The sequence below is a fragment of the Bufo gargarizans genome, chromosome 3, assembly GCF_014858855.1.
Source record: "Bufo gargarizans isolate SCDJY-AF-19 chromosome 3, ASM1485885v1, whole genome shotgun sequence".
In the NCBI taxonomy this organism is placed as follows: Eukaryota; Metazoa; Chordata; class Amphibia; order Anura; family Bufonidae; genus Bufo; species Bufo gargarizans.
In genome coordinates, this window is record NC_058082.1 from 301,449,832 (window position 1) to 301,473,137 (window position 23,306).

General features: G+C 44.5%; 1 protein-coding gene across 4 annotated transcripts in view; it reads right to left on the reverse strand.

The window, feature by feature from the left end:
- ERCC6L2 (ERCC excision repair 6 like 2) overlaps positions 1-23,306 on the reverse strand; it is a 163,355-nt gene that overhangs the window by 134,512 nt on the left and 5,537 nt on the right. For all 4 annotated transcript variants that reach the window (XM_044286635.1, XM_044286637.1, XM_044286636.1 and 1 more), the window contains exons 3-4: positions 16,653-17,077; positions 13,245-13,367 (exon numbers count right to left, since the gene is read on the reverse strand). In XM_044286635.1, the coding sequence (XP_044142570.1) occupies positions 13,245-13,367; positions 16,653-17,077 (548 nt within the window). The remainder of the gene's footprint in view (positions 1-13,244; positions 13,368-16,652; positions 17,078-23,306) is intronic.

The window sequence follows — 23,306 nt, forward strand, 5'->3', positions numbered from 1 at the left end:
ACCAGGGGTATCCAGTTCAGTTATTGAAGCCACTGCCCAAAGCAGGTAACATATGGCGCAGGCGCACACATAAAGGAGATCGACTCGGGATGATGTCACCAAGGCTGTTAGGTAAAAATAGAAAATGAGTAGTGGAGGAACAGGGCTCCGTTTTGATGGGCGAGCCTCGGAACCAGCATCGGTAAGTACAGCCCCAGGCTTTCACCTAACTGGCATATTTATAAAAACATGTTTTTAGGGGTGGGAAAAGATTGATTAGCACATAAAAGGTATATTTGTAAAAGACTATAGGAGAGTAACAGTGATGACACATCCTCAGGATGGAGGAGGCGGCATTCCATGCAAGCGCTTCTTTATTACACTATGGGTTGTCTCCCCTGTGGCGGTGGTGTAGTGTAATTACAAGTACTGACTCTATTCAAGTGAATCGAACGAGTACTTGTGATTACACTACACTTCAGAGACAACGGGCAGTGTAATGAAGAGGAAGTAGTGATCGCATGGAGAGCGGCAAACAGCTGATCGTCAGGGCTGTAGGGCGTTGGACCCTTCAGATCAGATATTAATGACCTATCTTGAGGATAGGTCATCAATACAAACAGGCTGAACAACCCTTTTAAATGCATTCATTACCGAAGAAGTACCCAGAGCTAAAGGGGAACACAGCACCCGGCCCCAAAAGGTATACTGTCAAGTATGTTTTTAAGATCTTACATGGAGAAGTTACAACTCTGACATTACTGGGGTTATTCAATTTCAAGAACCCCTCCTACCCACATGTGCCGGGCCCCTCATCGGTAATATACTTATCCCGCTCCCGGTCTCTGCATCGCCGCTGCTGCCTCTCCCTGCACACGGATGAAAACATCCAATGTAGGGTGGGGGGGAAGGCTCAGCCAATGGCAGGTGGGGATGGGGACAAGCCTCCCTAGCATCCCTTCCCATGTTAAATCATCTTTGGTCCTGCATGACACCATGGTTTCATGGAAGGAGGCGAGATATGTGGCAAAGATATTTGGCTTGCCATTTGTGACCTCTAAATAATGCTACTAAGGAGGTCACCCAGAGTATTCATAAACTCTTTAAAACCTGGAGGGATCTAGGTATAGTATGTCCTAAATACTGTCTTAAGGGTTATATTTAAGGGAACCTCATCAAACGTAAGAGAAGGGTCTAGAAAAAACAAACCTCTCAGAGAACCTCTTGAGAGGCTGGGACAGAGTTTGCCGGGCAGCAATTTATGAAAGATGGAGAAAAGTGCACTTTTGTCTATTACATGTGGCTATATATGTAGGCTTGATGCATTGTATCTAGACATACCCTAATGTATAGAAGTATTGGCAAGACGTCTAGGGACAGTTATCCAGCACACGGGGGACAAAGATCCCACTCGATCCCAGAGTTTCACTTTTCTATAGTTTCCCAAAAAGCTAAGGACTACCATTGGTGGTAGGGAGTCTTACAGGCATTGCTTCTTGGTGAAATGTATAAGCATTTCCCAATCTGAAAAATACCTGAACACCAAAAATATTGATGTGTTTTTATTGTCTATGTATTATCATGATTCGACAATGATGGTGCTTTCCAGTTTGAGGTTCACATGACACTACTATGACACATAATGTCATGGGAAAATTGATTGCGCATGTTGAACTCAACACCCAATCATTTTATTCTGCTGGGAAACAAGTTGCCCACAGAGGCATATGGAGACAGCACTCCACTTTCTCCAGAGTGAAAACACAAACACACTCCGCTGATTCAAGCATGTACTGTATGTGTATGACTGGGTCAGGAGGCACAGCACATCAGCTGACAGCTATTGAAGTATTTTGGGGTACAAACTAAAAAGGTCTTAACCTACACTGTAGTATTGTTCCATTGAAAAATGTGTAACAGTAAAAACATTAGACATATACATATACATCAACTATGCTCTATATAAATTCACTAGTAAAAATGGAAGGAAAAAATCATCTAACTCAATTTTTATTAAAATTGATATGGTCAAATGAATCTGAACACAATCAGGGCAATCCTTCCAATATTGTTTTCCCCAGTAAAGCTGGCACATATCAGCCAGGCATCAGCGGGAAGCAGACCTCAAGCATGGCTGAAGATGAAAACCTGTATGTCCAGCTGATTCAAAGCCTTAAAAAGAGGCCCCTAACTATACTGCCAAGTCCACATGCTTGTGAATAATAACATGGTACATGCTGGGTAATTATTTGTTCCAGGTTCATCTGAATCCTTAGCTGCTGAGATAGATGCTATCGACGTTATGTAGACAAAGTAAACTAAAGAGAATGCTTCAACAATGGTACAATGTGCAGTGAACCGTAAGAAAACACTGGCACAGCTTCAGAGAAAGCACACAGAGAGACACTGGGTGACCAGAAGAAACAGGCCACAGAAGCTGGCACACAATCTGCTATGGGGCAGATCTCATTCACCAAAGAGATGCTGATTGTTAAGAGATAGAGACCACTGTGGGTCACACAAGGTCAATACATCGCTGCATGGGGAGTAAAGAACAGTATGAAATACTACTTCAATTAATACACATGACATAAAATCAGAAGACCCCAGGCCACAATTATCAACTCTAGAGACACTTACTGAAATTAGTTTAGTGTCCGATTCGTCAGATTTTTCAAAATATTAATCTCTACACAAATCAAAGTTTCTACAATTAGCCTAAATCTTTTTGATGTTTATATTTATTTTTTAAAATTTTTACAAAATTATTGCTCTCTCCTCCCCCCTTTAAGCTACTGAACGCAACCACAGAAATGGCAAATAATGGAAGAGTGACACTGACACATATAGGTAAACACACGACGGTATTAGGCCTTTTTCACACCAGCGAGTTTTCCGTCCGAGTGCAATGCGTGAAGCAAACGCATAGCATCCTGTCACCGCCACTTCTGTGAGAAGGTCTGTTAGATGTTCTTCTCTACCTGCATGACGTTCTTTGTTTTGTTTTCACTTTATCATCTCCTTTCCTTCTCCCAGCTGTCACCTATTTACACTAATTGTCTCCATTTATATTCCCTCCCATACTGCCTCACTTTGCGGTTTATACTTCTTCCTGGATTGTGTTCACTGCTGGAGGCTGCTTCTGCTGATTCCTCAGATAAGTCTGTTTCCTTTATTTGTGTTTCCTTGCTGGCTTGATTCTAGGTGACCCTGACTCCGTCCGTATTAAGTGCAGGGAGCCGGTGGTCGTGTCCCCTCACTATTATAGGGTTTTCAGGTGTCACATAGTATTAGGTACGTGGACATGCAATCGCCTACCATAAAGACCTTTGCATGGGCATAGCAGTCAGGGAGAGCTCTAGGGGTTTTATAGGGCTCACCCATATGCTCCTTAGTTTGGGATCAAGCCAGTCGGATGTTTATTTATAAGTTCCAGCTTTCTGCAACACCATCCGTGACACATCCGGACTGGGTCCTGACCCATTCATTTCAATTAGTCTGTGCACGTATGCGTTATTTTTAACGCATCATTACTGTGTTCAGGAAGAATCGCAGCATGTTCTATACTCTGCGTTTTCCAAGCAGCTCTGGTCCATAGAAGTGAATGGGGCTTGCTTATAAAACTCCCATGCAATGCATTTTCACTGATGGTTGCACTGCACCGGTTACATCGGCAGTGACATGAAGCGGCATTATCAGCAACGATAGATCTATTCACTGGCCTCAGCCGGAGGAGTGTTGTTGTACACCGGCAGAGGATAACTTTGTTGGTTTAGGTGTCAAAAGTGAGCAGACACCTGCTGTGCTGAAATCCGTCTCAGAGGACACTGGAGGCTGGACAAGACAAAACAGAGAAAGCATATTCAGCCAGTTCTGCCACTGTTGTAATCTGCCAGCCCAGAAGTCCATGAGGTCAGGGAACACATTATGTGCAGGGGAATGACCAGAATAAAGGTAGGACTGAACCTGAGTGTTGACGTGGTACGTCTCTGTTTGTCGATTTGTCAGACTGGCGAGGCACATGAAAAACTGCTCTATCTTTTTCATGAAACTAAAATGGCTGCTGTGGCTTCTGCTGCTTATGGTATCAGAGACAGAAGGAGGTAGGTGACTCGGCAAGGATTGGAAAGGGGCCTCAGACACGCAGGCAGCAGGAGCTCACTGAAAGCTGCTGCATGCTGCCCACACTGTGTCACCTGGTATCAAAGCAATTTGGCCTTCCTATTCGGCAACAGGAAAACATTCCCTTTTTGTTTTAATGGCAAGGAACTAAAATCAAGGCTATTCAGTATCAGATTGCTTGATGGTAATTATACGTCTGTCATTATATAAGCAAGAAAACATACAGCTTGCCATTCTTACCAGCGACCCAGCTCTTTCTGGCTCTGCCCCACCAAAAACATGATTGGTTACTGTGGCCAGTACTGTGATCATCATCAGTCCAGTCCTCCCTGCATAAGTGACTCCTCATCCTCCACTGGACTCTCTATATGCGAGTCCCCGATTTCAAAAGTGTGGCCAGCACGCCACTGTACTTTTTCAAAAAGCATTGCATGACTAGATTTATCGCATGCACTATGCAAGCAGCATGCGTTGTTTCCCCCAAATGCAGCACAGCCAAAATGTTCATACCATTGTCACTGACCACCTTGCCAATTTGGAGTTAAGGGGGAAGGGGGGGGGGGGGGTGGAGACAGACATCGGGATGTTTGCTGCTTGATGAACTTTAGCAAGTGATCGGCTGTGTGGCTACCCTTGCCCAGGCCAATCAGCTCTAACACGGCATGGAAACGCTTTACTTTATACATATGATAGGAAGGAGGGGGAGTGGGAGCAACACTCTGCCCTGTTGCTGCTGGGGATCGGAGGATGTTCATGGAGGTGGATGAGGAACATAATCACCTGGTATGGGAACCAGACGGATATAATGTTGAGGTGTCAATAGGACCTGGCCTTCTTACTGCAGTGCTGACTTGACGCAAAAAAACATTGACCCAATGGGCCATGAAAGACATGTACCCTCCCTGTCCTTAACAGCTGCTCCAAGTGTCCACGGTGGAGTGCACCTTGCTGGACAGTGACAATTGCAAGGATCGGACCACTTTTTCAACCCCAAGACAGATGGCTTTTTTTTAGAAAAACAAATGCCATTTTGGTATCTTCCAGTGAGGCTGAGCACATGCCATCAGCTCCCTAAAGGCAGCAGAATCCACTAAGTGGCACAGCAGCGACTGCACTGCCAGTAAGTTGGCATGATGGGAGATAAGCTTGCACACCAACAGATTGCTGGGTGTGTAGAGTTGTTTCCTGGCCATACATTCTGTTATCGATGGCTGACAACAGAGTGAAGTAAAAGAAGGAGTGGTCGCCACCTAGCACAACAAGAGTATCCTTTTCCCATTCCCCCTTGCAGCATCCAGGCCACATACACGTGCAGTCTTTATCGTCATCATTAGTTACTGCTTCTCACACTAAGACTCTGTACTCTATGTGGATGTGGCCTGGCTGCCACAAAGGAAACCAGGAGAAGGACACTCTAGACACGCTAGGTGGCAGCTACTTCTATTTTCCCATTGGATCTGGTGATGCCGCTTCATGTCCTGCAATAGAGCCATTGTTTTTGGTGTTTAAACAACCATGGTTAATTTTAATCCTGTAGATCCTGCACATGGCAATGCGTCTGTCTTCCAAAACCATACAGAAAACAAAACTGTCAGATGGGAGATTCTCGCACACAGCACAAAGCTAGCGCCAGCCGAGCTTGGCTTAGATGTGACATATTTTGAGACTGCGCACACAGTATTGGCGGCATCACCAGTTCCCAAGCTGACCATAAATAAATAATTGAAGCAGATCTGGCCTTGGTAGATTTTGTGAGGTTCTGGTTGTACTTTGCCTGTGATCAGTCACCACCGTCCTCTTCAGCATCCGGCTCCCAGGTCCTGCGCAACATGCAATCATCGTCATTCTCACCCTCCACATCACTTTACTCAGACTGTGATATGTGATAGTGGGCTCCTTGGCCCTCTCCCGATTCCCTGATCTGTATTTGCCCTGAGTGCCACGGTCGCTACCACTGCCCTTACCGCCACAATCGTGGCTACAGGTGCCACTACCACCAACACAACTCTGCATGGGGTTGCCCACCTCCACCTGAACCTCCTCCTCAAGGCAATCTAAACAATGACTATTATGAAACAAGTCATCAACAGGGAGACTATCTTGAGTATCTTCCATAGCACAAAGTGTTTTGCAGAGTTGCAATTAAATGTACCGCCCATTCTACAAACACACTGCACATTGGTATTGATAATTTACTTTGGTAATAGTGCAATTTAGTAGTAAAATGTCTTTAAACTAAACAGTCTGATGCAGTGATGCGTTCAATAACACGACTATAACAATATAGTCTGTGTGCGGTAAAATGTCTGAACTATGCCTTCAATATCACAGGTATAACAATTACATTTTTGTAGTAAAATGTCTTTGAACTACACAGTCTGATGCAGTAATGCGTTGGCTGCAAAAAATATAACAATGCAAACTTTGAGGTAAAAGGTCTTTGAACTATGCATTAAATATCACAGGTATAACAATGCATTTATGTAGTAAAACTTCTTTGAACCACACAGTCTGTAATGCTGCCGCTAAAATGGATACGAAATGCAATGTCTGCGGTAAAATATCTGAACTATGTGCTCAATATCAATTATTATAAAAATAGTGTTATTGCATTATTGCTCTTGCTTTAACTACCCTTTACAGCGCCGATGCTCACATCAGAGCAGTCATCACACATGACTGCATCTATACCTTAGATGTAAATGTAAAGTAGGTGTCCTGTATATATGCCGATGCTCACACCAGAGCAATTGGTACACGTTAGTGTCTGAACTTTAGTTGTAATTGCTAGGCAGATGTTCTGAGATCTGTATTCTCCTGATGAAGTGGGATATTTTTCTGGTTCTAAAGAAACGCGTCGAGCCGCATAGATTAACCAGCTGTTCATCACTAGTACCAGGCTGTGTTACGTCAGGCCATTTGTTATAACCAGCTGGTTATCAATATTACCAGGCTGGATAACATTAGCCACCTGTGTTGACCAGCTGGTCATTACGAGTACCAGGCTCGGTTACGTCAGTCAAAGCCATTTACTATAACCAGCTGGATATTACTATTACCAGGCTGGATAATGCTAGGCTGTGACCTGAATTGACACCTGTGTTTTTGTGGTTACCCATTATCTGCTGGTATATATTTTATATTGGCTGGTAGATCTGGGATCCACATTTTCTGTCCCTGATTACACGTTAGTAGCATTGTTAATGCTTATAATCAGGGACAGTTATGAAGGCATATATTCTGCTGTTTGCCAGCTTACTACTGGCACAGTGGCATGACCATTGCTGTGACTGATGGTGGCTCTGGATGAGAGTTCCACCGCTTTAGTCTTATATATGCCTCTCTAGTGACTTTGTGTAAGACTCAAGTGGGTTCTCACCCCATTATCCTTTTATATCTGTCAGGCTATTGAGACACGATTTTAAAAATATCCCATTTTGTGGCTGTATTTTTATTTTTGAGGACTTTGTCCCAGTTAGTTGGGCCTATGGCCTCTCTTAGTTGGCTAAATTTGGAAGTTTGGTATTTTTGTTCCTCCCTGAAGAAATACTCTTTTGAAGGACAATTGGAAGGTTCTTACTTTATAGTAACTATTTCCCAGGTGCCCCTTAACCTGTGTACAGGTTTCAGTTTCCCAGTCTATATCTGGGCCATGCCTCTAACTCCACCCAAAACATAACTATACACACCCAATCCCACCCAGTTCCCTTAATGCCCCCACATAATAATTATTTTACCTTTATGCCACCACACAGGAGCAGTGCCCACACTGTGCCCCAATTCACAGGAGCAGTGCCCACACTGTGCCCCGATTCACAGGAGCAGTGCCCACACTGTGCCCCGATTCACAGGAGCAGTGCCCACACTGTGCCCCGATTCACAGGAGCAGTGCCCACACTGTGCCCAGATTCACAGGAGCAGTGCCCACACTGTGCCCCGATTCACAGGTAAAAAAACAAAAAACAAAACAGTAAATCCTCCTCTACTTCTTTCAATGATCATAAGAGCTCACCCTACACTGCAGAGTAGGCAGGATACTGTTAGACATTGAACTGCTGGGCTGTGTGGGAGGAGTGCACTGGCTGATTCCTGGGCCTGCACCGCTCCTCCTACACAGCTCAGCAGAGGGTTATCTGACCACATCCGGCTGCTGCTGTGGAGCACTGGCAGCCGAGCTGATTGGTGAAGTGAGGAGCGGACAGCTCCCTGCTTCACCATTACATGAAATTGTCTCTTCCTTCTACGGACAGCTCAGAGCGGGACAGAGCGGGCCATTTTGGGACTGTGGGATGGAACTGAAAATCCGGCATGTCCCACCGCATAGGGGACTTTTTCGCCACATCTGTGACTGTTGGCCTTTTGCTCTAACTACCAGTTATCTTGCTGTAATATGCAATACGTTTAATAACACGGTTATAATGCACTGAAGTGGTTTTAGAAGAAAGAACAATGCACACGTAAGCATTTGCAAGAGAATGCCATTAGGGTGCAGCTGGCCATAAGGCCTATGAACTAAGGGATTTTTTTTGAGCTGTCTGTTCATATACAGGGAAAATGTGTTTCTTAGAGGAGTTTGTAATGCAAAACTATCTGCCAGCACACAACTGGGTGACAGCCCCTCACTCCCTCAAAGCTTTCTTTAATCAAATTACCTAAAATCTACCCAATTATATTTTATTATTCTCTTTCTTTACTCTGATCACAGAATGTCATTCTATGACATAGACAACCTGGATCAGCCAATCACCCTCAGACTCAATGAGGGCTGCACCCCCTTCCCAAATTCCTCCCAGCGTCATGAGATCTTAAATATTCTTCCTCCCTCATGGTTTTCCCCGCCAATATTTACAGTAAAATGGTCCCAAACAAATCATATGTGTGAATATCTTTAAAATGCTTTTACTTATTCAGGCCATTCTGAGATAGTTTTTTTGTCACATATTGTACTTCATGACACTGGTAAAATGGAGTCAAAATTTATTTATTTTTTCAAAAAAAAATACCAAAATTTACCAAAGATTTTGATACCTCCAAAAATAGTTATTACTTTACATTCACCATATGTCTACTTCATGTTTGGATCATTTTGGGCGAAAATTGGCAAATTTTAAATTTTAATCCATTTTTTCCAGTAACAAAGCAAGGGTTAACAGCCAAACAAAAGTCAATATTTCTGAAAACTACAGATCAGGGCCATAAACCCCCTATATGTTGTCGAAATCTGCTGTACGGGCACACGGCAGGGCGCAGAAGGAAAGGAATGACATACGGTTTTTGGAAGGCAGGTTTTGCTAGATGGTTTTTTGACACCATGTCCCATTTGAAGCCCCCCGATGCACCCCTAGAGTAGAAACTCCAAAAATGTGACCCCATTTTGGAAACTACGGGATAGGGTGGCAGTTTTGTTGGTACTATTTTAGGGTACATATGATTTTTGGTTGCTCTATATTATACTTTTTGTGAGGCAAGGTAACAAGAAAGCGCTATTTTGGCACAGTTTTAAATTTTTGTTATTTACAACATTCATCTGACAGGTAGATCATGTGGTATTTTTATAGAGCAGGTTATTACGGATGTGGCGATAGCTAATATGCCTTTTTTTTTATTTATGTACATTTTACAGAATTATTTCATTTTTGAAACAAAAAAAATAAATCATGTTTTAGTGTTTCCATAGTCCGAGAGCCATAGTTTTTACAGTTTTTGGGTGATTATCTTGGGTAGGATATGATTTTTGCGGGATGAGGTGACGGTTTGATAGGCACTATTTTGGGGTGCGTATGACCTTTTGATCGCTTGCTATTACACTTTTTGTGATGTAAGGTGACCAAAAAAATAGCTTTTTTTACTCTTTTTTTTTTCTCTCTCTCTCTCTCTCTCTCTCTCTCTGGTATTCACCTGAGGGGTTAGGTCATGTGATATTTTTATAGAGCAGGTTATTATGGACGCGGCGATACCTAATATAGGGTTGTTGCGGGTATCGAAATTTCGATACCCAATCGATACTTTTGTCCCGGTATCGATACGATACCGGGATTTCCGTTTTTTCGATACTGGGCTGCGCTTCTGCGCAGTCTAGTATCTCTGAACATGAGCGCGCTGCTATCGGCGCGCTCATGTTCTCTCTCAGCAGCACGGGGAGAAGGAAGCTGTCCTCCCTCCCCCTGTGCTGCTGCTGCCGCTGCCACCAATGAGAAGCGAGGGGCGGAGGAGGGGCGGCAATGAGAAGCGAGGGGCGGAGGAGGGGCAGCGCCGGCAATGAGAAGCGAGGGGCGGAGGAGGGGCAGCGCCGGCAATGAGAAGCGAGGGGCGGAGGAGGGGCAGCGCCGGCAATGAGAAGAGAGGGGCGGAGGAGGGGCAGCGCCGGCAATGAGAAGCGAGGGGCGGAGGAGGGGCAGCGCCGGCAATGAGAAGCGAGGGGCGGAGGAGGGGCAGCGCCGGCAATGAGAAGCGAGGGGCGGAGGAGGGGCGGCGCCGGCAATGAGAAGAGAGGGGCGGAGGAGGGGCGGGCGCACTGCGCCACCAATGATAGGATTATTTCAACACAGAGCTGCGCCCAGCGATGCCCCAGCACTCACCATTAGTCCTGGGCGCCGCTCCGTTCGCCTGCAGTGCCCCATTACTGTCTCCTCTCCTGCTCCACATGCTGCTGATTACTATCGGAGCGATGGGAGGAGACATCAGCTTCACTAGTAGGCGTTCCTTCTCCCTGCGCTGCGATTGGACAGCGCTACAGCCAGGGAGAAGGAACGCCCACTAGTGAATCTGATGTCTCCTCCCATCGCTCCGATAGTAATCAGCAGCATGTGGAGCAGGACAGGAGACAGTAATGGAGCACTGCAGGCGAACGGAGCGGCGCCCAGGACTAATGGTGAGTGCTGGGACATTGCTGGGCGCCGCTCTGTGTGGCCTGATAGTGAAAGTCTGGACTCATATACAGTAGTCAGTCTTTAACACATACAGGAGGCGGGTGCCGGCAGCAGAATCGCATTGCCGGCACCCTGCCCCTGACAGGGAGCTGCGATCAGCGGCAGTTAACTGCCGCTGATCTGCCAGTACCCGCCTCCTGTATAAAGAGGTAGTTATCATTGCCCCCCCCCCCCCCTCAACCCACCCATCCCATTAAAATCATTGGTGGCACAGTGTGCCGGCCCCTCTCAACCCCCCAGTATTAAAATCATTGGTGGCAGTGGCCACAGGGACCTCTTCCCCCCCCCCCCCCTCATTGGTGGTGCAGTGGCAGCTTCTGATCGGAGCCCCAGCTGTGTAAGCCTGGGGCTCCGATCGGTTACCATGGCAGCCAGGACGCTACAGAAGCCCTGGTTGCCATGGTAACATCCCTGATGCTGTGTGCACAGAGCAGCAGGGACAGTGTGGAGTCCTATTCACCCTAATAGAGATCTATCAGGCTGAATAGGAAAAGGGATGAAAGATCCCAGGTTCTAGCCCCTAAGGGGAAAATAGTCATTAAATAAAAAGTGTAAAAAAAACAAACAAAAAACACTAAAATATGAAGTATAAATCACCCCCTTTTCCCAATTTCACATATAAAATATTTAAATAATAAACATATTACATCGCCACGTCAGAAAAGTCCAAACTATTAAAATATATAAAAAAAAATCTAGGTGGTGAATGCCGGAACAGAAAAAATAAAATAAAAACTGCGCGATTCGCCATTTTTAAAAATGAGGAATGCACGTGGCTTTTTTTGTTTATTTTTTTCGCGTGGTATCGAATGGTATCGAGTATCGCAATACTTTTTCATGGTATCGAAACCGAATCAAAAAATTGGTATCGCAACAACTCTAACCTAATATGTGTAGTGCATTTTATTCTTTTAATTTTTAATCACTGGATTCTCGAAGATCCAGTGGGTCTGAAGTCTGTATAATACAGTACAGTACACTAGTGTACTGTACTGTATTTTCACTTTACAAAGTCTGATCAGACTTCTGCCTTTAGCAGAAGTCTGATCAGCACCATGGACAGCCGGAAGCCTGTGAAAGCGCCCAGTTGCCATGGTAACCATCACTCGCTGCCACAACAGAGCAGCGGGGGATGGGGAGTGAGGGGGGGCCCCCTCCCACTGTGATCCAGTCAAGAATCGGTGGGAGCTCAGTGGGAGGGGGCCCCCTCCCACTGTGATCCAGTCAAGAGCTCCCTCCCTGTTAACTCCTTCCATACAGCGGTCCCAACGGACCGCGGCATGGAAGGGGTTAAACGGCTGAGATCACAGCATAGATGTCAGCCGTTTCAAGCAGAGTGTCAGCAATGTGCTGACACTCTGCTTGCTAACGGCTCGGCCATCCTGGAAATGAGAGGGGGCGGGCGGGATGATTGCTGAGGCCACTGATTTGCTGTAGGGCATCTGCACTGGGAGACTGAGCAGGTAATTAGTGGGGGTGTTTGTTATTTTAGAACATTTGCACCTACTTTTCATGTTTTTTTTTTTCTAGACCCAAACAACCTCTTTAAAGGGATTTTCTGACATTTTTTAACTGATGACCTATCAACTGGATAGATCATCAGTATCTGATTGGTGGGGTCCAGGGCCTTTGACGGCACATTCATTGGTCACGTGACCTAGATGCAGCTCAGTCCCATTCAAGTGAATAAGCCTGAGCTGCAAAACCAAGCACATCCGTTATACAATGTACGGCGCTGTGCTTGATAAGCTGCAAAGAGGCTGTGGCCCTGACAAGTGCTCTGGTGTATGCAGCGGCTTCCTCAAACAGCTGATCATGAGGGTCCCCAGTGTCGAACTTTAACTGATCAGATACTGATGACCTACAGTATCCTGAGGATAGGAGATTAGTTAAAAAATTGTTGGAAAACCCCTTTAGCTAAGAGGGCACTTTGACCATCCACTACATTGCCTAAAGTTTTTTAGGGGGCTATACATTAAACACAAGTAAAAGATAAGCTAGACAGTAAACATGAGGAGAGCTCTGTCCGTTAGTGCTTCTTATCATTAGGCAGTGCCAGTGACGATCTGCAGAGAAACACGAGTGCACATACAGAAGAGTGCCAGCCAAGCTGACAAATTCAGCTGATTGGCAGGAGTCAAGTACAGCTTCATCTAACTTTTTGCACAAATCAGCAGGACACCACAATGAAAACCATATGTTTAATATCCATACCCTTTTAGTGGATGATGTTATGTGCTCCTTTCTCATCCTTCGCAGAAGAAATTCAGGCATGTTATTTTCGATGTCTTCTCGTGTACCCTTCTTGTGTAACACTGCAGCTAGGAACGATATGACCTAAAATCAAGAGGTCACATTTTACCAAGAGCCCAGATGTGTATTTCATTTTTCAATAACTTTACCATTCACACACATATAAGAAAATAATCACATGATGGATGGAAAAAGGAAAGGTGTAACACTAGGATATCACCTTTGGGAATGTTGTTGCCAAAGAATTTGGACACTCGCATATCAATGCTACAGGGAAGATGAGCAACAAATAAAATCTATGGTCCACCTTTATACAATTATGATGTGCCAGGTCCTCCAGAGACGCTCTTTCCAATCTGTCTAACAGAGGGTAATCCCAATTGGAGAAACCCCCTCTACTGACTCTATATGGTGGGGATCAGGGAGTCTCCAAAGAGGGTACTTTTACATTTTTCACAAAGCAAATGTGAAATATAAAAAGTTATATGACTGGAACATAATCTAGAGAATATAATTAAAATACGTATTCTATAGGAGGGTGCAAAATTGGGTGTTTAAATAACCTGGATTCATGAGATAAAATTTTTTACTGAGTTATTTACATACACATTTTACATTATAAAAACAAAAAAAATAAGAAAAAACACAAACAGCTGGAAATTTTAAAGATGATGTTCACCCACTACAATCATTGTGATTGGCAGACAGATTTTTACACGTCAAATCAGTTTTTGGGCAGAAGAGAGATTTCAAATCAGATCAATTGGTCATTTAAACACATATCAATTAAGGGTATGTGCACATCTGCGTTGAAGGCTCTGTTCGGGGCCTCCTTCACAAGATTTGACACTGATGCCATTGAGCCACCTCCTGGCAAAGTTCAGGTAAACTCATAATGTCTCAATGGCAATATGTTGTGCCATTCCTTTATTATTTCTACTAGAAGTTATGAATGAATTGCCAGCAGTCTGCAGTAAGGGTACAGAGAGGAGGTAACCAGTTGGGGAGGGGTACCTGCACAGACTCTCTCTATCCAATCAATGCTGCCACTTTCAGACTGTGCAGGTACCCCCCTCCCCACCTTGTTACCTCCTCTGTACCCTTACTACAGACTGCTAGTAATACCTTCATAACTTCTAGTAGAAATAATAAAGGAACATACAGACATACAAATAGATGCTCCAGAATTGTTATTACATGGGAAATGCATGAAGCTATTAATACAGGCGTGTCAGGAGTGGTGATGGGTCCTCTTTAATGTTTGCTGGCAGCACATCCCTGTTTACACAATTAATTTTCTGTACTGCAAAGACGATTGCTTGTTTTGGGGCTGTCAGCACATTTATCCAGGCCAACTATTGGAAATTAGTGATTGTACATAGGCCCTTACACAACTTGAAATAGTTTATGTTAAAGGCAATGTCCACTTTCTGGTAACTGTTGACTAAAGTGTTTGTAATATGATTATATGACACTAATATAGCCTTTGTTGAAATTCTGCATCATTTTCTACATTTCATACGGCATGCCCTTTTGTTTGCCAAGTCTTTTATACTGTTCACACAGAGGTCCTGTCCATAAAATGGCCGCTGATGGAGGGACATGTGACCAGGCAGATCACCTCCACGTGATGTCTTCTCAATTCAAAATACACAGCACCTGCCATGTACACTTGTATTGTTGAGAGTTCAGTGTGTTTGAATAGAGGAGACATCGCCACGGAGGAGATCTGTGTGGTCACATGACCCTCCATCAGTGGCCATCTTATGGACAAGTCCTCAATGCGGACAGTACAGAAAATCTGCCTAACAATGGGGCATAGCTTACAATCTGTTGTAGAAATATTAATATTAGATATCCGCTCTCATCAGGCTTTGTGTAAGGAAAGGTAAAAATCTCAACCCCAGACAGCCAAAGGTGTTTTCATGTTAAGTTCTGCTGAGCAACTGCCCTTCTCCTGCCCAGTCTCTCTTTTATTTACTAACAAAAGGTGTAAAAGGGGCTGGCCCATAACAAGGATACAGGAAGTGATGACATAGGAAGACAAGACACCATCATTTAGAACAGTGGTGCCCAACCATTTTAAGTCTGAGGGCCGCACTAGACTTGGTATAAATTTTGTGGGCCGGAACCTGGTAGCTTTGCCAGAAAGAAATGCAAATGCTGTGAGGGGGCATGTGTGAGCATTACTACTGTGAAGAGGGCACATATCTGGGCATAACTACTGTGAGGGGGCACATATCTGGGCATTTGGCCCTCGGGCCGTAGGTTGGGCATCACTGATTTAGAATAACCTAGCTAACAAACACATGTATACAATAATCTACCATTACCACTGGAGTTAATTTTATCCAGCCGTGCTCAGTGATCAATGCCAGATAAAGTTACTATGATCCTCATGCATGTTTATTTACAGAACAACGCCATTATCTCCAGCGGCTGATCAGGCGCACTAGAGACAACAATCGCACGTTCCTTTTATATATTGTTCTCTTAACAAACGCATCCATGCCAAGCCAATAAATCCACGTCTTGCGCAGGGGCCCTAGCCGGCGTCCATACATCAGCCAACAAAACACTGCTCTGCTGAACACATCAGTCTCCCCCGGCCCACAGCCCAGTGCATAGCACATGGACCATTAGCCGACGGACACCTCTGCGCCTAGCAGCTGTGACAGGACATACACAGGGAGACATGGTGACAATACACAATATATTAAATACACATCCTAATAAAATTTCCACAATAAAACACATTGGTCACAAGTAGCCAGCAAGTGGCCAACCTCTTTAAGATAAGTCTTTACATTTTTTGATACTACTACTGCACCTGTGTCACACTGGATGGTCTCTGTAATAGGCCGATGCAAACGAGCACCAATCGACATTTTATTTTGCGAACCCTTAAAACAGAGCAATGAGACAATGCAGCCCCCAGACCAAAAAAGGTTGTGCACCGCTGCTCTACAGTATATGTGCATGGTTGGCCGATCTGGTACAGCAAAGTTCATGGAAGGAACACAGACAAAGCCACAGGGGCTGCAGAGGTAGCAGGCACACCTAGAGCCTAAGGGTTTCAAAAGACCCCATGTCACATAATTGATCATTAGAAATAAAACATGAAAAGTATAGACTGTTACATATTTGGAATTGGGACCACAAGCTTCTGGGTTGTCCCACCAGTTACAGTCCCCTGATATTAGCTCTTAGGGATTTAATATACTACAAAGCTTTAGAACTGGAAGTGGTATATTATACAATCACTTACCTCCATTACAGTAGGTAAACACCAACAATTACCTACTTCAAATAAATGACACAATAATGTACATTTGAAACAAAGTACATGAACGACAAGGGAATACACACCTGTATTGTCTTTCCGAGTCCCATGTCATCTCCAAGTATGCATCCTGTTGAGCGATCATAGTGTTCATACAGGAACTGGACACCTTCTCTTTGGTAGTCACGTAAATATCGATTGATGGTGTAAGGCACACAAATTCCAGTGTTTGATAATGGAAAATTATCTGCAGGAGCTGTAGGTTTCTTGCCTGGGAAATGAGGCTTCTCCAGATCTTCATCATCAAACATGGATTTGTTCCAAGGGCTGCCGGGGCCTGAGACTGAACAGAGCTGTGATAAAGGGACCTTCCTTTCTTTGGCATCCAAAAATGAAACTGCTGCATATGGTTGGTCTGATTCTTTATAGTCAATGGATTTAATAACGGCTTCCTTAAGCTCACCGTGTTCAGAGTAAGGAGCTAGGCACTGATCGTTGATGTCCCATATGTCTAGAATAGCATGTGAAACACAATATGTAAATATAGGTACTGTTATATATCATCGAAAGCATACCTTCTACAAAAAACTGTGCACAACACCACAAAAAAAAAAAAAAAAAATCATTGAATATAATAAAAATATGAAAACCAGTTAAAAGAAAGCAGCTGAAAAAAAAGAAAGCTTATGTCAAGTGGTCAGGGGTTACATATAGACATAGCTTATGGAAGCAGCCAAGCATTCCTGTTTCTGCAACTTCCACTGTAGTAAATGAGAGATTTACGCAAACAGCCTAGCAGAACGGTCCAAGAATTATGGAGGCAGCGTTTGTGTAGCCTCCATTCACTTTAACAGGATTCACTGAAACCGTGGAGCATCATCCCAATTGGCTGCTCGCGTACACCAGGCCACCAGGAACCACATCTCGCTGTGGAAAAGTACAGATGGGACAACCCCTTTAAACATTGTACAGGATTTGAACATTGTGTAATGTGGAGCAACATAATTCTTGATATTAGGGCTGTACATTTCATGATAGAGAAGCACAAAGCACATACAGAAACAATACTTCAGCACGAACATAAATGAGAGCACAAAGTGCTCAAGTCCTGTTACAAGAGAGCTCTGAAACATATGCAGATGGTAGCCATTTCTGAAAAGTGTGAACATGGTCTAAGAGCTCATGTAGATGGAAGAGCACAGTGCATGGACCCTGTACATAGTGCATGGACCCAGCTCCTTAGTACAAAACCATCCAGCCTCCATGCAGAACCTAGGAAAGAATACCTTAGCACATGTGAAGCCTGATGGAGCATGCTGTATAACACTCAGAAACATATGGAGGTACAGTGATGGGCTTATGCAGTCCTACTTGACGTGTTTTCCTGGACTACTATGGTTTTTCACAGATATGTTCCTGTAGTTCCTTATCTCAGATGCATTTTCCTGTTTGCTCTGCTCATCTGCCTCATCCTGTGTCCCGGCAGCACAGACACGCTTCTCGTCCATTCCTTCTTCCCGGTGGGTCTGGTTGCCAGATTTGCTTCGTCACTCCACACTGGCTGCAACCTGTAGGGCGCATGCACACTCTCCCTCCGGCCGCCTTAAAGAACTTAGGGCACCTTTAAGGTGCCTGAGCAATAGGTTTTTAGTCCACTGATATCCTTCTAGGTGTGCTGCCTTTGCTCGTCTGCCCATGTACTATCTAGATTTCCATTGACATGTGTAACATGATCCTCTTGCAGAGACGATCTGTACTGATCCGGGAAAAAAAGGGGGGGGGTAGCTGATAACAGGAGAATAAGACATTTCACACTAATAAAACATACTACAAAGTTTCTTGTGGTCACTTGTAGTATTGATTTCTGAAAAGCTGTGTGAAACATTAGTGATTATTTATAGGCTTTGTACACCTTCGGAGGCAATTTATTTATTTTTTTATGAATTTAATGCATTTTACTTATTTTGAGCTAAAAATAATTTTCCAGTTGGTCTTTATTAAAAATATTGAGCTATTCTTTTACAAAGGGTTAACCGTTTGTCTTGCTGTGTGAATCGTACTTTCATCTAATAACCCTTATTTCTAATTTACTAAGAGGTCATAGAGACTTATTTAAGCTACATTCGTATCAGTAAGATAAGAAATGAGCTATAATGAGTGTTTACATCTCCCATAGAGATAGGGAGACCATCAGCTGGCTGACGGGGGGCCGAAAGAAGATTCAGATCCCTCAATTAGGACGTCTCAGCCTTGTACAAAAAAAAAAAAAAAAAAGGGTTCCCTATTTGTAATAAGCACGGTGGCGCAGTGGTTAGCACTGGTGCCTTTAAGGCTCCTTTCAGATTATTGATGACATCCGCAAAAAACTGACGATTTTCCATCATGCTTAATCAAGATCTTTTGTCAGTTTTTACATTCTGTATGTAATCAGTTTTAATGAAGACCCAGCATCTCCTTGCAACAATCATCAAAAAACAAACCACACGTGGATGACGTCCATGTGCTATAAGATTTTTTTCATAGGCTCCCATATGTTTATGCGAGGCAGAGATATCCATTGAAGTGCATAGAATCGCTGGTGTACAATAAATAAAGTACCTTAGTTCTTTTTAGGGCTCATGCACACAACCGTATGCATTTTGCGGTCCTCAAAAAATACAAATGACATCCATGTGCATTCTGTATTTTGCGGAACAGAACAGTACTATCCTTGTCTGTAATGCGGACAATAATAGGACATGTTCTATTTTTTTGCGGAACGGAAATACGGACATACGGAAACGGAATGCACACGGAGTAACTTCCGTTTTTTTTGCGGACCCATTAAAGTGAATCGTTCCGCATACAGGCCACAAAAAAAACCTCAACAGGCACGGAAAGAAAATACGTTCGTGTGCATGAGCCCTTATTGTAATCTTCAGATACCAAAAATGCCTCAGAGGCCTATAATCCCCATGAGGACGCAGAGCTTTTCCTAACCCATTCCACGTGACAAAACGAAGCGCAAAGTGAAATAGGATAGGAAAAGCGGAGTGTCCTCATGTGGATTATAGGCCTGTGAGGCAGTAACAGGCCTCATGGCTGCTAGGGGAGATTTATGGCAGGAATTTCCATGTCTTCCCCAGCAATCATCAGGTCTAAGGCACCACCAGGTGCCACAATCAGTCTAGGGTAAGAGCCCAGTCCAGACTGTCAGTCAGGGGAGAGTGGTGAAACAGAGTCTTGTAGAGGCTCTGTATAAGTGGTCTCAACCGGGTTAGCTAAGGGGCCACTGGGCTAGGTGCTAGCCGAAACTTTCGGTGACGCCGTGACGCCTGGGACTAAGGGTCATGAGGCCGGAGTCAGGAGGACTACTGGGCCACAATCCCCACAGAAGCTGGTTACAGCCAGGACTATAGGGCTGGAGAAAGCTGCACTTATGTTCAAGATTCTATGCGCTTTAATGGATATCATTACCTTACATAAACATATGGAATTGGACTGAAGCAGAGTGAAGTTTTGCTGCGGCAAATTGTGGGAGCTCCATGTATTAACTTTAGATTTTTTTTTCATTAAGTCATACAGACTTGAATCGCTAGTGGTTTTTTTTTTTGGGCCGGGTGTTTTCTATCTTTGGGCAGCACCCGGAGGGGAATCTCTCTTGAGTGAAAGTAGCCTAACCCATCTGTGTCTGGTCCATTTTTCACTGTTTGCTAGGAGACAATCAGTGATGTGACTCGTCTGAAAGGGGGACTAGTAAAGGAAGATTTTGGAAATGTTTGCCTTCATTCATATGTCAAGAAAAGATCCTGTTTTAATAGATAAATATTTGACTCCCACACAAATCTGTAATTTACATGTCGGAATAACCCCTAAGTGTCATGTATATTGCATGCACTTGGGAATGTGCAATAAATACAGTCCAACGGTACATAAAGTGTACCGGTTGGACTGTACGTCCATCAGAATCCACTGTGCGCCACATATACTTGTGTACATTGTAAAGCAGGTTCACAGCTATATCTAATACTTTCCTTGTTAGGAGGGTCCCTGAAGATAAGCTGATCACAGAGTGCACCAGTGCTGGGACTCCTAAGGCAGTGTTTCCCAACCAGCGTGCCTCCAGCTGTTGCAAAACTACAACTCCCAGCATGCTCGGACAGCCTTTTGCCTGTGCGGGCATGCTGGGAGTTGTAGTTTTGCAACAGCTGGAGGCACGCTGGTTGGGAAACACTGTCCTAAGGTACGGCCACACACTACATGTCAATTATGTTCGCGGTTTTAGCTGCGCATTTCACCCATTTCAATGGAAGGGTGATATCTGCGGCGAAACTGCATTTAATCCGCACCAAAATCCGCATTTAAAAACTGCGGATTTTGGCGCAGATATGCTGCAGAAACACGCATAAATCCACACTGAAATCCTTTTGGATCTTATGTGCGTTCACCTGCACCCATGTTCAGGTGGCCTAAAAGTAAGATCACACCCTGCTGATATCTTGCAGACATTTTGGCAGCATTCCTTGGGGTTGCAGAAATCCTTGCGCGTGCTGCAGAAACGAGCACATTTCACATGAACGGATTTTCAGATGTGGTAGTTCATGTGTGTGAATAAATGGTATTACTTACCGGTAATTTTATTTTACGGAGCCCATGACAGCACCACCAGAGAGAGGAGGATCCGCCCCCCGAGACAGGAAACCTGCAGAATAAAAAGGGCGGACACTCTCCTCCCCTTCAGTGAGTTTTTCAAGTACCGGAGGAAGGCCGCCAATATATTTTAGACATGTAAATGAACATTATTTTTTTTTCATATCACCTCCTTTTTTTTTTTTTTTTTTTTTTTTTTTATATATATCACCCGTGCAAAAAAAGGACACATAGGGAGGGAAAGCCGTGGTGCTGTCATGGGCTCCGTAAAATAAAATTACCGGTAAGTAATACCATTTTTTCCTATCGCCCATGAGAGCACCACCAGAGACTTACCAGAGGAGCTCTAAGGGTGGGATGTAGAAAGAAGGACCCCCTCACCAAAGGAAGTATCCCCCGAAAGGTTCAAGTCCAACCTATAGTGTTTAAAGAAGGTAGAGGGTGAAGACCAAGTGGCAGCCTTGCAAATTCTCTCAATTGGAACCACAGACCTCTCTGCCCAAGATGCCGCCACTGCTCTGGTTGAGTGAGCCCTTAAGCCAACAGGAGGGGACAAACCAGAGGAAAGATAGGATAAGGAAATAGCAGCAACAATCCATCGGGCGATGGAATTTTTAGAGGCTGCCGAACCCTTATTCACTCCCTGATATTGCAGAAACAGTGAAGAAGACTTCCGCCAGGTAGATGTGGCCGATAGATAAGCTAAGAGAGCTCTTCTGACATCAAGACAATGGAGAGACTCTTCCTCCCTAGTAGAAGGATTCTGGAAAAGGGTAGGAAGAACGATCTCCTGAGAGCGGTGAAATCTAGAGACAAAAGCCGGGTCAGGGCGAATGATAACTTTGTCATCTAGAATCAGAGTATACGGAGGATTTATGGAGATGGCCTGAATTTCACTAATCCTGCGGGCGGAAGTTAAGGCTATTAACAGGGCCAATTTTAAGGTCAGAAATTTGATAGAGGAGGACTCAATAGGCTCAAAGGGGGGTACTGCCAAGGCTTTTAGTACTACCTCTAAACTCCACGGAGGAGGCTTAGGTACTGACACAAGGGAGGCTCTATCCACGGCCCTAAAAAACCTGGAAACCCACGGATTCCCAGCTAGGTTTAGATTGAACAAGGCAGACAGGGCAGAGACCTGAACTCTTAGAGTGCTGGCTGCTAGGCCCAGCTCTAACCCCTTCTGGAGAAACTCCAGGATAGTCTGTACCGGGGCTACCGCCGGGAGGTTCCCTAACTGGATCTGAGCGAAGCCAAGAAACTTATGCCAAATCCTGCTATAAATTCCAACCGTGACCTCTTTTTTACTTTTTAACAGGGTAGAGACTAGGGCGTCAGAAAACCCTTCCTTGTTCAGCAACCACCTCTCAAATTCCAGGCCGTTAAGTGTAGGTTCTCTACGGTCGGATGTAACACCGGCCCCTGGCTTAGAAGCCCCTTGACTGAAGGGAGAACCCAAGGATCGGACACTGACATGGTTCTGAGTCCCGTGAACCAGGCTCTCCTGGGCCAAAAGGGGGCTATCAGGATAACCCTGGCCTTTTCTTCCCGAATCTTCCTCAGAACCCGGGGAATGAGGGGAAAGGGGGGGAAGGCGTAAGCTAGCTGAAAATTCCACTTTTGGGACAGAGCATCCATCCCACAAGGGGACCCCGACCGGTCTAGAGAAAAGAACTTGGGAACTTTTTTGTTCGAATGGGTAGCAAACAAGTCGATTTCCGGAAGACCCCAAAGATGTACAATCTTCTGGAAGACTACCGGGTCCAAAGACCACTCCCCCTGAGACAGGGTATGACGGCTCAGGAAATCGGCTTGTTTGTTCTCCACTCCCTTTATGTGAACGGCTGAGATCGAGGGACATGTTCTCTCTGCTAACTGCAGAATAGAGAAGGCTTCTTTCATGAGGGTTTTGCATCTTGTTCCTCCCTGCCTGTTTAAATAGGACACTACTGTCCTGTTGTCTGACAAAACTCTCAAATTCCTTCCTTTTATCTCTGGAAGTGAACTCTTCATAGCTAAGCCCACTGCCATCAGTTCCTTTAGATTTGAGGAATGCATTTTCTGAAGGGAATTCCAACGGCCCTGATAGTAAGAACCTTGAATGTGAGCTC